At 46.8% G+C, this 15585-nt stretch overlaps 1 protein-coding gene across 1 annotated transcript in view; it reads right to left on the reverse strand.

The window, feature by feature from the left end:
* LOC310987628 (uncharacterized protein) overlaps window positions 1–15585 on the reverse strand; it is a 37689-nt gene that overhangs the window by 12042 nt on the left and 10062 nt on the right. Inside the window, exons 2-7 of the mRNA XM_083973967.1 lie at window positions 11512–12876; window positions 9818–10234; window positions 8413–8641; window positions 6812–7048; window positions 5710–5904; window positions 4088–4246 (exon numbers count right to left, since the gene is read on the reverse strand). Coding sequence (XP_083830093.1) covers window positions 4088–4246; window positions 5710–5904; window positions 6812–7048; window positions 8413–8641; window positions 9818–10234; window positions 11512–12624 — 2350 coding nt within the window. The 5' untranslated portion in view covers window positions 12625–12876. The remainder of the gene's footprint in view (window positions 1–4087; window positions 4247–5709; window positions 5905–6811; window positions 7049–8412; window positions 8642–9817; window positions 10235–11511; window positions 12877–15585) is intronic.

Below are 15585 nucleotides of genomic sequence, written 5' to 3' on the forward strand. Positions count from 1 at the left end.
GAGTGTGTCAGCGTGTGCGTGTGTGTGGATGTCAACATCTGTGGGCCAAAGCCTGCCCTAACCTACATTCATGGCCAAAGCAGAGAAGTGGGTCTGTGGAGCTGAAACCACAGAGCAGCCAAACACGTGCTGCAGGGCTCAGATGGACTGAGACAAACACAGCGTCCACAGGGGGAATAACAGGACATATAATACATGTAAAACCAGGACAGGAGCTGGTACAGGGATCATTTTCTGCTGAACACGAGGACACATGAAGAGGATTTAGAATTTAAATGGATCAAGATGATCTGTCAAAAATGAAAAAGAAATTATAGATCACTGTAATATTCTGGTCTCTGGTGGATTATCTCCGACCTGAGCTCAGTACAGTTCAGCTGCTCCGCTTCTTTCCCCACTGATTATCCATGTTTTTGACTTCAGCCTCAAACACACATCACCGGGCTACAGAGCTAATCTTCACTCTGCGCTAACATCATGCTAACAACATGGTGTCTCCTCATACACTGAGCATCTCCACCCTCTCTCTCTTTCTCACACACACACACACACACACAATAGTCAGCTGACGGTTGTATTGTTACCCTGTATATTCTACTAAAAGCCCCAAAGCCCCCATGGTGAAAGAGTAAAGGAGAGACAGGGCCAACAATGGCTGCCAACGCCATGCGGGAAAAAGAGCAGAGGGAGGAGGAAGCGTGGGTGTTAGAGGGAGAGGAGTGGCTGATCTGGAGTCAGACTCACTGTCTCATAATCTTAAAGTAGAAAAATAAAATTTGGCAAAGATAATCCAAAGGCAAGATCACCCATCGGACAAGGTGAGGGAGAGGGGTCACATGAAAACAGGTCACTGGTAGCACTATTGTAATAAAACCAGTATTTTATTGTGGTGGGGCAGGAGACACACAACACAGGTAGGGTCAAAACATGACAACATCATGATTCAAAAATAATCAATTAACAGAGATCTCAGGGCAGTTCTCCTCAACTCGAGTGTGGTAGCAGCCAAGTTTAACTCTGGACGGATGGACGGATGGACGGATGGAGGGATGGATGGATGGATGGATGGATGGATGGATGGATGGATGGATGGACGGATGGATGGATGGACGGATGGATGGATGGATGGACGGATGGATGGATGGATGGACGGACGGACAGATGGATGGATGGACGGAGGTATGGACGGACAGATGGATGGATGGATGGATGGATGGATGGATGGATGATGGATAGATGGATGGATGGATGGATGGACAGATGGATGGATGGATGGATGGATGATGGATAGATGGATGGATGATGGATAGATGGATGGATGGATGGATGATGGATAGATGGATGGATGGATGGATGGACAGATGGATGGAAGATGGATGGATGGATGGAAGGTGTAGGTTTGTTATGACTCTGAAGGTCTATGGCCTTTTTCATTAAGTTAACAGGTCATGTCTTGAAAGTGATGTATGATGGTGGATGACGGACGGACAGTGGACAGTTGGACGGACACAGTCGTATCCAGACCTGCGTGGAAGACCACCGTGTTCTTCTTGCATCCCGACAGCAGCTGGAGATTCCGGAACAGACCTTTGGCCGTCAGCTTCACGTGGAAGTTGGACAGCGACAGTCTGGGAGACCATAACATCGTCTCTCAATCTTGAAAATCCAAACTAGGAACTTTCTCAGGACTCTTGGATGGTCCTGGGCCGACACCTGGTTCTGCTTGTGCTCCAAACTCCTGGCGCTGCTTGTCTCAGCAGATCACGGTTTCAGACTTGCTGTTTTAGCTTCCATTCATCAGAACAGTCCAAAGCATTTTAGTATTAGAAAGGATGGAGATCTGCCATCTACTACTACTAAATTGGAGCCATAACTCTGTGAATAAAATGTTTTTGTCTTTGATCCCAAAAATGAAAAATAATCCCACAATTCAAAGGTGAGATGAAAACCGCGTAGAAACAAACAAACAAAACAAAAAAAGACTGAATTTAAACCTCAGCGAAAACAAAGAGTCCGTTGACCGCTGGTGTTAAAGGGTCCTTCATGGAAACGTAGCCACGGATTCAGGGTGCAACACAAAAAATAAAAACAAAGGAGATGGCTTCTGTAGCTCAGCCAATAGGCGAAGAAAAGAAATGGCGCCAAAAATATATGCAAGCCTCACCGTTGACGGAGCGGTTGTAAATCATCCGGCGATAAAAGATGGAGAGAGAGAGCACGGAGGAAACCAAAGGCAGCGCTGAGAGTGTGTGAGTGTGAGTGAGTGAGGCAGGGAGGAGTGATGATTAGTCTCTGCTGCTGTGACACACAACACACAGAAATCCGTCCCACTGACCCACAACACAAAGACGCACACTCAGGAGCTCTGTTACACACAAACACACACACAGCGTGAAGGGACAAAGACACACATCAACACGCTCCCTCCATTGTACTGCTGTTTGTAAAGATCTGTGAACGCGGCGCACACACACACACACACACACACAGTAGGGAGGGTTGCTGCAGGGGAGGAGGGGGCAAGAGGGAGTTGGTAGGATTTGAATAATCTCTCCCTGCCGCTCCCTCGCTCTCCCCTCCCGCACTTGTTTTCTCACTCGCTTGTCTCCCTCCCTCTCTAACTCCCTGGCTCCCTCACTCACTTTGCTCCATCCCTCCCTCATTCATTCTCTCCCTCCCTCATCCACGATTCACGTGAAGGTTAGATGTAATAAAAGGACAAAACCGAAGAAGAAAAACACTGGAGAGGAGTGTGTAAAGAAGCACTGAGCCAGCTCAAAGTGACTGAATATATAATGTAAAACACACATAAGCTGTTGTATTGACAGCAGTTCAGCTGTCGAAGGAAGACGCTGATGGCACTGGTGATGAAAGTGCTGCATTATAAGAGTTACAGTCCACCTGGTGGTTAAAACATGAGATGAAGCCATCATTCGTAGCAGACTGCGTTCACACACTGTGGCTATGTAGAAGATGATGTGTGCTATGATGAGCGACACCTGGGAGAGATTCAGAGAGCGGTGACTAACGACAGCTGCTCCGCCGCCTCCACACAGTGGCGTCCCCACATGGCAGAAGCAGGTAATGAACCGTGTTTGACTCATCACAGAAAGAGAGAAAGAGAGAGAGAGAGGCAGAGAGAGCCCAGTACGTTGGCCTACACTGGCCTCAGCAGCTACCATCCATCCAACAAACACATAAAAAACAACAACAGCAACCACAGTAATAACCACAATAACAACAACACTGTGGCTCTACCTTGTGACGCGAGGCCTCTACTACAAAGCAGGATTTAAGGTTATCAACGTAACGTCGGGTTTAACTCTGGGTTTTCAGTCCTACAACTTAAGTTGAACTCCTAACCCGCTCCTGGAGCCGTTTAACCTCAGAGGATCAGATCAAAACCTGTCGGCAGCCAAACCACTGACCAATCAGGTCACTAGGAAAATGGAGGCTCTGCTGTCCCTACAGGATCCTGATCGGCTCACAGGACTTAACGTAGTGATGGATAATAACAAGCAGCACATTTATGTAAATCAGTGGAGTTGTTTGACTGATCCAGACCATGCATGTGCTGTCTCACATTGGCAATAATCTCATTAAATAAATACATGGTCAACTATTACAGCTAATTAATTTAACAGCTTTTAACAACAGATGGTCTGGTATCTTTGATTACAACAATGATCCACACACTGATCAATATTCCCATGATTATAATAAAGTGGGTTTATAAATAAACCATCAGACGGACTCATCAAACATGAGCTCCTTTTCTCTGCTCTCAGTCTGACATAAACTCAAGCGTTTATTTTCTGAATCACATGTTCATAACATCATCATCATCAATAATTTGTTGATAAGTAGTGTTTGTGATGTCTGCTACAGTAAATTGGCTGTACCTGCCGGATGAGAGTAATGAACTAGGACCACAGTCAACCAATCACAATCAACCACAGACACATATATATAGGGAGAGACAGAGCTCCCTCTTAACTTTGGTGTAACGCTGGGTGTTTACCAGGATGCTGACACCCTAACATCTCTTCAGTGACACACAGTTTGACAACACATGAGCCACATATACCTGCACTGTTGAGTCGACTGAGTCGGGCTGAGCTGCTCCTCTGTAGAGGGAACTGAGACGTCGGCTTGATCCCCCCCTGACAGGCAGGGGGCAGTGTCCTCCCTGCTGTCTGACTGGTGACTGTCGTCTTGTGGGCGGAGGCGGTGGGCGCCTTCAGACCTGTGGACAGGAGCAGCAGGGTAAGTCAAGAGTTCATCACACAGTTTCTAGGGTTTTTTTGTTCAGTGTGTCACGGTTGAAGTGACAGCTGGGTGTCCAGTCGCTGTGTAACAGGATCACATGTTTTAATCTCTGACCCAAACAGGATTCAGTGAAACAGCTGTTTCAGAGACCTGTTACATGGGACCTGCTGCAGCGTATTCGCTCTGTTCACGGCTGAGAAACACTCACACTTGTTTGCTCAGTGTAGTGATCTGATGAGCTTTTGGTTTCACAGGGCTCCAGAGATAGCTGGCTGAGGGGGCTCTTCATGAGGGTCTCTCTGTAGATCAGGGTTTCCCTATGAAGCAGGTGAGGGTCACTTTCACTTCTCTTTGAAACAGAGACAGTGTTGAAGGCAGACCTGAACTGGGATGTTATTCTTGTTGTTTTGGATTTGGCTCCTGTCCCCATAAATTCTCTCCACGTCTCTCTCTGTTTTATCAACTCCTGCTCAAATATTTTAGATATCAAAAGCCCCACTTGGTTAAAACGAAAAAAAAAAAAACTCCTTTCTGCCTTGGCTGAATGAGGAAATAAGGTTTTTAAAGAGAAAAAAGGCAGGAAAGGCTGAGAGGAAGTGGAGCAAGAACAAACTAAGTGCTTCCCTTGCTGCTCTTAAAAACGTAATGTTCACTTCACAGTCCAAAATCAAAGATGCTCAAGCTCCTACTCCTAACAACTCATTGCTGATCATGGTCATGACCCCAGAAACCTTTTTAAATCATTATGTTCTGTGATTGGTCCCCCCGCCTTGCCAGGCCGTTGAATCCTGACCACAGGAATGTGAACTATTTCTTCTTTTTTTTTTTTACCAACAAAATTGAAAACAAAAAAAACAAAGTCAACACATTGTTCAGCTCTGAATTCAGAGGGCTTGACTACAAACCCTGCTCCCTCTGCTCTATGAGTAGTTTCAGTGAGGTTCCTCTGGTAACACTAGGATGCACTGTAGCACTTTCTAAATTCACCGCCTGCACTTCAGACTGCATCACTACCTTGTTTCTAAAAGATATTTTTCAGTGGATCCAGATGGTATAACTATTATGAATTATAAGGATTGCATCCCTCTGTTTTAAGTGATCAGCTGATTTCCTGACAACAATCAGACCTTTGAAATATTTCCATCTGTCTTGATCAGCTGTGTCACGCACAGTGTTGGTCAGTAATGTGGCACTGAACTGCTTCCTTAATCTTGACTAAGGTGGAGGAGCCTTTGCAGTTCGGGCCCCGAGGCTGTGTGGGTCTGTACTAGACATCTTATTATTTTCAGTCTGTTGAGTCTGTGGTTTACAGAGTTGAAGAATGACCAGCTGTAAACCTAATGAATAACATCTGTATCAGTACTTACTGAAAACAAATAAACATGTTTGTCTTCTATAGATCAGTTTGGCATGGAGGATCCTGGTGACCCGCAGACTCACCTGTAGCAGCCCTCGCCTGCAGAGACAGAGCTCTGCTCCTCATGACAGGGAGCTTCGGACCGGCTGTATCACCGGGAGTGTTGGTGCCGGGAAGCTTTGTCGTACTCTGGCTGCCCGGAGGACACGCGCTTCTGCTGGGCAGCTCATCTGGTCTGGTCCCTGTTGATGCTTGAGCTCCTGCAGCGGCTGGAGAAGCTGTATGGGGAGACAAAGCACCGTGACACACTGATCCGTGTGGTCTGAAGAGCAGGGATCACACACACACTGTCCTGCTGGATTCTCCACTGGGAATGTGGGTGGGAGTGGGTTATCAAACACGGAGCAAACATGATTAAACTTTATTACATCACAGTTCATCTCAGTTCATGTTCAAACCTCAGTCAACAAGTCATGTCAGCCACACACCTCCAGGCTGTCTTCCCATGGGAACTACAGCTCTTACTACATCTACGTTCTTGTACGTCATAATTAATGCTTTCTTCTACATGGAAATGTCTCCCGCCTGAATCACCAACACTGTGATTCTTCGAGAGCAACTGTTTCCATGCAGCTCTTCCGAAAATTGAGGTGCGACGTGTGTGACAACACTCATCCACCTGTCACTCAAAGAGGCCACATCCTCAATGATACAGACTTTAAGTGTTAATAAAATGTCAACAGATGGGTTTTATTAAAAAAGACCCCCTGTCCAACTACCATGGAGGAGGAAACTGGCTGTAGAGACCAAACTGATTTTGTACCAGGTTGTAAAAATGGATATTTCTGCTGTAAAGTTGGACATTTTCAAGTGCGAGACTATGGACTGCGGACTGAGGACGTCCTCCACAGAACCAGACCACAACTATGTGTCTTTGTCTGTGCAGCATGTGTTTGATTATACACACACACACACACACACACACACACATATCTGTTCTCTGACTCCTGACCAGATGTGCCCTTTGACCTTCATCGGGGAAGACTGGGTACTCCCACACACACACACACACACACACACACACACACACACACACACACACACACAGATCACAGCAGCCGATGTGAGATAGTTTGTATAAGTGTGTGTCCATGACGGTCAGACATCAGTGGGAGGGACAGTTACCTGTGATGACCCCACCTCTATTTGCAGCTCCATTAGTCTCGTTGCTGCCCAGTGATGAGGAGCTGAGGCTTGTGGGTAATCCCTTGACAGGAAGCTTTGATGTGGCGGGTGGGGCAGGTCGCCCAGCTGACCCCCCTGCTGTGTGCTGATTGGCTGTTGGTTTGAAGTTGGAGGTTGAGGGAGCCAGGGAAGGCAGCGTAGATGCTCGCTCTGCAGTGGTGCGAGGTTTGGGAAGACCTGGGTGAGAATTGAATTGCATTGGATTTATTCACCATCACAAAACAAAACAGAAATTAAATCTGGTCTAAATCAGTCTGATGAACTTTGATACCAACTGGACTGACTGATTAACCATGTCTGTCATGAGTATAGTTATTCTGTTAACTATGGTTTGTTTAAAAGGAAGAGAAGTCGAGAGAGATTAGATGTAGGGTAAAAACAAATCTGTGCTGCATCACTAACTTGTTCATTGATTCAGACCAGTGTCACCTCACATCTTTGAAATAAAGAAGAGGTATTTAATCTATTGCTTAATTAAAATGGGCTAGACAGATGATACTCAGGAGCTGGGCCTCACCCTAGCGTTAGTCATTAGGAGAAGTTGTAATGTTCCTGTAACAAATCGTAATAAACGGGATAAACGTTTAACTGAGTATGATACACACAGGTGAGTTTTCATAATGTAATGTAGGTTCAACATATGAACTGTAAGCTAAATGTAAAATGACTCAAACCCTCTGAGTCATAACTCCACACATGCCATAGATGGATCCAGTTGAAATAGTAAAAAAATATAAACTCTGTTGGGACTTGTCCTTAGAGGAGGTGGTTGTTCACTCTGGTCTGCTGAAAGACAGTGATTGGATTTCAAATGTGTCCTCAATGCATCAATGGCCTGAACTTAGAAGTGACTAGTTGATCATCTGATCATCTGAGACGTCCGTTCACACCTCCTTTCAAATGCCTATGCATTTGACCACTAGTGTTTGTATCTCTCTCCCCAGCTTTTATATGCAAATAAACAGCAGTGTTTTGTTGTTGTTATTTTCGGTTCCTAGTGAAACTGTGGCAGAGAGGGCTTCAGTGGAGAGGGCAGTCCTTCAGAGGACGAGAGACAAATGTGCATGAAAAAGAGCAAAACGATCAAAGTAAAGTCGCCGTCTGAAACGTTTAAATACAGTTCTGCCCTTATGCAACATCACAGCTGACACAAACACACACACATGTGTAACAGCAGTAACATGCCTGTCTGTCAATAACTACTCACTGTGTGTGACAAAGTGTGTACAGTGTGTGCTCAGTCCTGTACTAAATGTGTGCGTGAGTGAGTGAGTGAGTGTGTGTGCGTGTGTGTGTGTGTGTGTGGTGTAGTGGTATGTGGAAGGCATTTTAACTCGCAGCTCTGCAGTGTCAGCCTGCTCATTTCCTGCGTCTGCTGCAGAGACAAAGCAGAGTTTTCTTCCATCACACACACACACACACACACACACACACACACACACAGTGAAGTTTGTCATGTGCGGCACGCTGTTGTGTGTTTACATCAAGTAAATGTGTCTGTAGTGAACCAGCTCGTCTCTACACACACTGTGGAAACTCACCCAAGTTCTGACTCTGAAGCTGCTTCAGTCTGGTTGGACAACCTCCCCCACCGCTCTGTCCGGCGTCTCCCAACATGGAGCCATCGGTCGGGGCTTGCCTCGGCCCGGTCCTCCCCTGTCCTGGAGGTCCGGCCCCGGAGCCTGAAGGTGGAGCGGGTCCAGAGACCTTGTCCACTCTGGTTGCTCTGCCCTGCTGCCTGACGCCCGGCCCCAGCTTGGAGGAGAATTTCTGTAGGAAGAGCTGGCGTTTAGTGACGGCGTCCCAGCCGAGGGGCCCCAGCTCAGAGCTGCGCACTGAGACCATGGTGTTAGCCATTCCCCACTCAGAGTCAGAAATGTGGACTGAAGGAAGTGAGGAAGGCAGTGAAGAAGCAGAGGGGAGGAGTGAGTGTGTGTTCAGAGAGAGGGGGAGGAAAAGAAGAGAGCGCAGGAAAGAGAGGGAGGAGGAGGAAAAACTGGGAGTGTGCTGTAACCACCAGAGGCTAAAAAAAGTTTCTATTGTGTTCAACACTCCCCTCAAGAACCCCGGCTCTGACCAAACTAAGTTCTCTCTGTCTTCACCCACCCCCCAAAAAACACCAGCACACAGGGAGTGGGTTTGTGGGTGAGGGTCTGGATCCTGTCTCAGCGTTTTCAGAGGGAACGCTCTGCCCAGAGAAACTCTTCAGGGAACTTGAGAGGTGAAGAAACTGATTCAAGAATACATTTTAAAATCTTCTTTTCACTCAAAAAAACATTCCTTCCTGTCGCCTCCACTTCCTCATCCCAACGCTGATCTGGTCCACAGAGGGTGAGACACCTCTGGTGTCTCTCACTCTGCTCGGCCGCTCGGCCGAGCCAAGGAGCTGAGCTCATGGATTATCGTAACATACCAATAACTTTAAATCACTTGTTGACATGCTCAGCTGGCAGATCAGCTGACTGAGGCTCTGTTGGTGATGATGGCTGGATGTATGGTGAAAATTACTGCACACGTGCAACATCTGTAAAGCAGATCTCCAGAGAAATCTAATCTGATCATCCGAACATGTGACTCATCATATTGTATTGTATTGTATACGCTGAGCCACCACTGATGTGTCAGGCTGTGCAGGATCAGACTGTAACCTCAGGTAAAGGTAGGTAGATAACTTTAACTGAGTAAATGTAAATCACCTGAACCTTTCCATGACGTCGATCTATAACACATGCTGGTATGAAGAACACGCAGAACCACAACAACACAGCTCGGGGCTGCAGATAATTGAAGTTTTCACGTGATGAATGTTTGTTCATCAGTTTTTCCAGTCTCGTCAATTATACTTGTTGTGTAACTGTTTCTGGATTGTTGTCATAAGACATTTTACTGTCAACAGGAGCTTGAAGCCTGGGGCGTTCAGGTCAAAGACATGCTCGTAGCACTCACCCTGTTCTGACTCCTTGGTTTCTCCACCGAGGCCTTTGTGGGTACCAGCTCTCCAGCGCCCGCCACAGACTCTTCCCCGGCATCTTCACTTTGTTGTGCCACCTCCACACCGCTCTCAGCTGGTCCTTGTGTCTCAGGAACCTCCTGGCCAGCCTTCATGGGAGGGTCCGAGGGTCCGTCCTCACCCTCCTCAGACACCAGGGAGCTGGTGGAGACAGCCGGCATTTGACTGAGAGCCACGCTGCTCCTCTCTGGCTGGTTGGTCCTGAGGAGACTGCTCTTCCCTCTGAAGGGCTTCAGCACCACAGCCACTTTAACTGGATCTACTGATGAACTTGGACCTTGACCTCCAGTCCTGGTCTGTGCTCCCTCCCTCCTGGGAGAGGCCTTCTTTCCACTCACTGGAACAGATTTGTTCTGTGGAAGAGAAATATCAAGTGTTAGGCAGAGGACAGCTGAACAGTATTGTGAGCTTTGTGTCAGTCACACTGCAGCATAGTTAAAATGGTAGTTCAACATTTTGGCAAATACCCCTATTGCCATAATCCCTATAGTCATAGGAGTAGGTTCATTACCTTTAAATATTGGTCATCAAAGTCATCAAATACACAATCCAACAACTCCAAAACGCTCTTTGTGACCTGCACATCCACCACGCTATGAAATAATCATGTATAATTATGTAACATCTGGAATTTCGGCTATGCATGTTCCTTGAAAACAACTCCGTCTCACAATGTTCCACTATTATTTCATAGTGTGGTGAATGTGCAGGTCACAACTTCTCCACGAGAGTGTTTTGGACTTGTTGGATTGTGTATTTGATGAGTTTTGAGGGACGGGGGACCTGTACCGTTCACCTCCATTGTGTTCGCTGAGCAGCTCGCGTCTCTGCCCCGCGGATCTCAAAACAACATGCACCGATAATTAAAGGTAATGAACCTACTGCTATGACTATAGGGATTATGGCAATAGGGGTATTTGCCAAAATGTTGAACTATCCCTTTAAATATTACAATACTGCAATGCTATTGTATTACAGAGCTACAGTGCAACAGTGTTACTGTTACAGTATAACGATACTACAGTGGTAACCCTTTTATATACAATCTATGAGTGGTACAGTACTACTATCATGCTACAGTATTACAATGCTATACTGCTATAATACTCTCATACAGTATACTACAGTACTATTCCACTTGACTGCTTCAGTATAATACAGTGCAACAGTACAACAGTACTACAGTATACTACAATATACTATGTATTACAATCTTATGATACTACAGTGCTACAATATACTATAGTAACAGTCTTGCATTCCACCAGTAAACTACAGTACTACAGCCCTACAGTGCTATCGCTCTGCAGAGCTACACTATACTGCAGCACTACAGTGCAACAGAACAACAGTATACTGCAGGGCTCCAGACTGCCCCTAAAAGTTGAGACAGTGCAAGTCATTTTTTCATCTCCTTGCGCATGTGCAACCAGTACATTTGCCTTTTCTTTAAACACTGGTAAAACGTGGAAGGGGATCTGGTATCTGTCATTAATCATCAATGAAAAGGAAATGTGAATATTTGCTTTGCAATTCGATTTACAGTGTGAAAAATGTTAATCTGGAGCCCTGTGCTGTGTTACAGTACTACAGTATACTACAATACTACTGTTCTGCAGTGCTCGAGTACCTGGCCAGGGGTTATAGGTGGGGTCGAGATGGACCGTGATCTGACTTTGGCTCTGATGTTTTTCAGGTCGGCTTTAGAAACTCTCTTTGCCTCCAGACCGGGCAGGCTGATGCCTGGGGGGCTGCTCATCTTGGTGGGGGGAGGTCTGGTCTTGGCTGCTCTGGCAGGCAGACTGGTGTAAGGCTGAGGTGGTCTGGAGCCCACTGCACATCTCCCAGCTTTCTCAGGTGATGTGGCATCCTTCGACTCTTGTGCTGGACTAGTAGAGGTTAGTGATGAACGGACGTTTTCACTGCGGTCCTCAGTGGGAGGGGGTTCTGTCTGTTGGACCACAGGTGGATCTGGAGGACTGACAACCTCAGGCACTTCTTCTAGCACCGGGTCTGGCCCATCGTTATCAGCCACAGGTCGCTCCGTCTGCAGCTCGGACGTTGCAGCAGAGTCTGCAGGCATCAAAAGGCAAATGCTGGACTGACTTGTCGAGCTGCCTCTCTGGATGTCAGAGCTCAAAGTCAGAAATGAAGCCTCCTCATCATCATCGTCATCGTCATCGTCATCAGCAGCAGGGATTTCTGTTGACTCTGAGTCGTGCTTTCCTCCACCTCCACTGTTGACAGCGTCCCTGTTGCCACAAGGACAGCTGTTTGTCATCAAGTCCATCGTCAGGTTGTCATTATTGTTCCACGTGTCTTGGGAGTACTGGCTGCTGTTGGCGTCCAGGTACAGAGACACAGAGGTGTCACTGGACTCTGACGCCTCCTTCGCCATCTGTAGCTTTCCCGCTGAGATCTTGTCATTGTCGTCGGGTCCGCCGTCCTGCTTTGGCTCCCACGCGCCGTCTGTGAGTTTGTCCATTTCGGTCACCACCATCGTCATCAGCGTCACCTCCAACATATCATAGTCCAGTGGGCTATCGGTTCGGCCCATCTGAGTCTGCAGCGACTCAGGAGACAGCTCCCCGAGACAGGAAGAGGACGAGGAAGACAAGGAAGAGGAAGAGGAGGCAAAGAAAGCATTCCCGTTGTGGTCTCCTGGACTGTGGAGAGGGAGTCTCATGCTGGACCCATCCGCCCCCCTGACAGGCAGGGGGTCACCGGGCTCAGAAACACTCATGTCCGGTCCTGCACAGGTAGAGACAAGCCGATGAGCAGAGCTTTAGTCCTCTTTATTCTCTTTGCACTGGCATTTAATCCAACGTTCATCCTCCATCACCCTCTGCATTTCTACATCTGTGTTTTCATGAAGTCCTCAGCGAATCGTAGCAGCGCTGTAGTCCATCCTCTTAACACTGCACAATCATTTCTTCCAAAACAGCTCGAGCTCATCGTGTCCTGGTCAGGTGTGACCTCATGTGTTATTCCACCCCTGAAACACAGAGAGGAGAGATACAATTTAATGCTAAAACCTTTGAGTTTGATAAAATATCTTATCAGAGGTCATTTTAAAGAAACATTGAGCACATCACACAGTTTATTACTATGTTTATTTAACTCACTGCCACGTAAAAGACATTTGAATGAAACATATAAAGATGTTGTCTGTCTTTTTCTCCTCTTCTTGAACCACTGTAAACAACCCAGTCTGTACACTGAGACATGCTGCCCTCTGCAGGCTGGACGTGTTACTGACCACAACTCCAGGTAATGAAAACACCAGGGAGGAACAGCTTCAGATTGGAGCCTGAGACTTCACACTGAGATGTATTTTATATTCACTGTTACTGACCTAAGTAGCTCTGTTCCTCTGTGAAAATCCTCTGCTATGACTCATATTTAGTTTTACACCTACTCATTTCCTGAAATAAAAATCTAGATCTGGCCTTGTGCTCCACCCACCACCTGCTCACTCCAGGCTGACAAGTGAAAGAGCAGGGAACGTCACGATTGGTTGGAGGAGGAAGAAACACCAGAGAGACTCAGCCACATGTCTGAGCCTCGGTCAGACCCAGACTCGGATGAGGAGTCTGTTGAGACCAGAATCGGAGGCTAGCAGGCGTATTAGGATGGTCTACTGCAATCATTCGATTTGATTGTGTTGTCATTAACTTTAGCTCCGCCCCCTGTCACCTCAAATTGACAGGATTGGTTTGTGGCGTATGAAACTCTGGCTGTCTAATATCTGTTTTTGCGTGATTGGTTCATGGTGTTGACTTATTATTTCACTCATCATTTTGTGTTTACATGATATAAATACTTGAATGAATGTTAACAGGTTTAAACACTTGATTTTCATCAGGGTCTCTGAGTCAGGGTAACTGATTTCATCATAATGACATAATCAGCTTAAGTCTCCATGCTCTGTCGTTCTGTCTTTTGATTGAGACTGCTGTGTGTGTGTGTGTGTGTGTGTGTGTGTGTGTGTGTGTGTGTGTGTGTGTGTGTGTGTGTGTGTGTGTGTGTGTGTGTGTGTGTGTGGTGTGTGTGTGTGTGTGTGTGTGTGTGTGTGTGTGTCAAGGACAGAGAAGAAATTGAGAGCACCTATATAAAGACAATCATATTTAGGACACAGCTCCATTTCAGTTCTCACTGGTGACGATGGCAGTGATGGGCGGCTCAGGTGACTCACTCAGGAAACCATGACCTCACTGATACAGGATAGCTAGGTCTGTGTTTTTAGACAGGTACAGTTACCTGCAATGCACCACTGTCCACACAGAGACATGGGACATTAACATTTATAAACACAGCAACTCTGTATCTGCATCAACAGGATCTTCTTTCACATTTTGAAGTGTGTGATATGAGATGCCAGGAAGAGGTCCTCTGTTGCTTGAAGTGTAGAAATTCTCACTCAGGCACTCAGTATGAACAGTCACAGTCAGATAGTCAGACTGATTCATAATAAATGAGCTGCAGCTGAGGCAGAGAGACACTCTCAGGTCGGAGCACGACATTCATTCATGTGGAGCTAAGTGAGTCTCGCCCAGTTTCCTCTACAGTGTCGCTCAGCACCTGCACACACCTGAGTCACCGCAGACTGTCGATGCTGCAGAGACACAACAGTAACATTAGGGATTGTTTGAGGAGGTTAGTGAACATAGATGTGTCCTCCTGTTATTTCAAAGCAATAAAACGACATTAAAAGCTTTCTGGTGAAGAAATAGTCAGCCTTTAAACTTCACTGGTCCAGGACCATCAGCAGTCCAACCCTCGTCCTGATGACAGTTCATGTCATGTTGATTTACATGTTCTCTGCTGAGAGTGCGGAGCAGGCAAATTACTATTAATGATGCTGTCCGACAACAGAGTGAAAGACTGTCCCACATTGCAGTCAGGCAGAGAGAGCAGCCCCTGCTCTCCGACTGGACCCTCGTTGGGCCTCAGAACGATTCATCCAGTCCTGTTAGAATCAGCCTCAGCACTGGGCCGCGGGGCCCACTGTCAGTGCAGTGAGCAACAGGGCTAATCCTCAGTGGTGGGACCTTGATATGCATTAGGACACGCCTGTCGAGCAGGTTACACCAGAGCTGGATGAAGAGGAAGAGCAGGAGATGAAGAGGAGGAGAGTGACACCAGTGCACATGAGATTAAAGAGCCACTGCTCAGCAGTTACAGCAGGAGGCGAGAGGAGGACAAAAATCGGCTAATTTCATGTTTCATGATCAGTTCATGTTCTAACTAAGACTGAAACAAGTCAGTGTTTCGTAAAGACTGGTCCATGTTCAGAGACAAATCCACATGTTGCTCCTCGAGTCCCTGGATTCAGTCAGTCTTACATCACACCTGCTCTGCTCTGGACTGAACAAAACAAATCTGTTTTCATTCACATGTTCACCAGAGGTCGAAAGTGACATCATTGTGCCTGATGTCAACATCTTTACACGATACTGGGGTGCTTGTTTCGCTGCAGGGGGCGGCCCCTCACCGGGTGGAGCAGGTATACAGAGGTAACAGTAATGATGAGATGATGGGGTGGAGATCACCTACGGTGCACTGTGTATACTATTCAGCAGTGACCTTTGAAAACCAGCTCGGCTCCTCCTCCTGCTCCTCCTGCTCCTCCTGCTCCTCCTGCTCCTCCTCCTTCTGCTGCTCCACCTACTACACTGTATAGATACTGGTTATAACATGTTCA

This window comes from Trachurus trachurus (assembly GCF_905171665.1).
Source record: "Trachurus trachurus genome assembly, chromosome: 1".
NCBI lineage: Eukaryota > Metazoa > Chordata > Actinopteri > Carangiformes > Carangidae > Trachurus > Trachurus trachurus.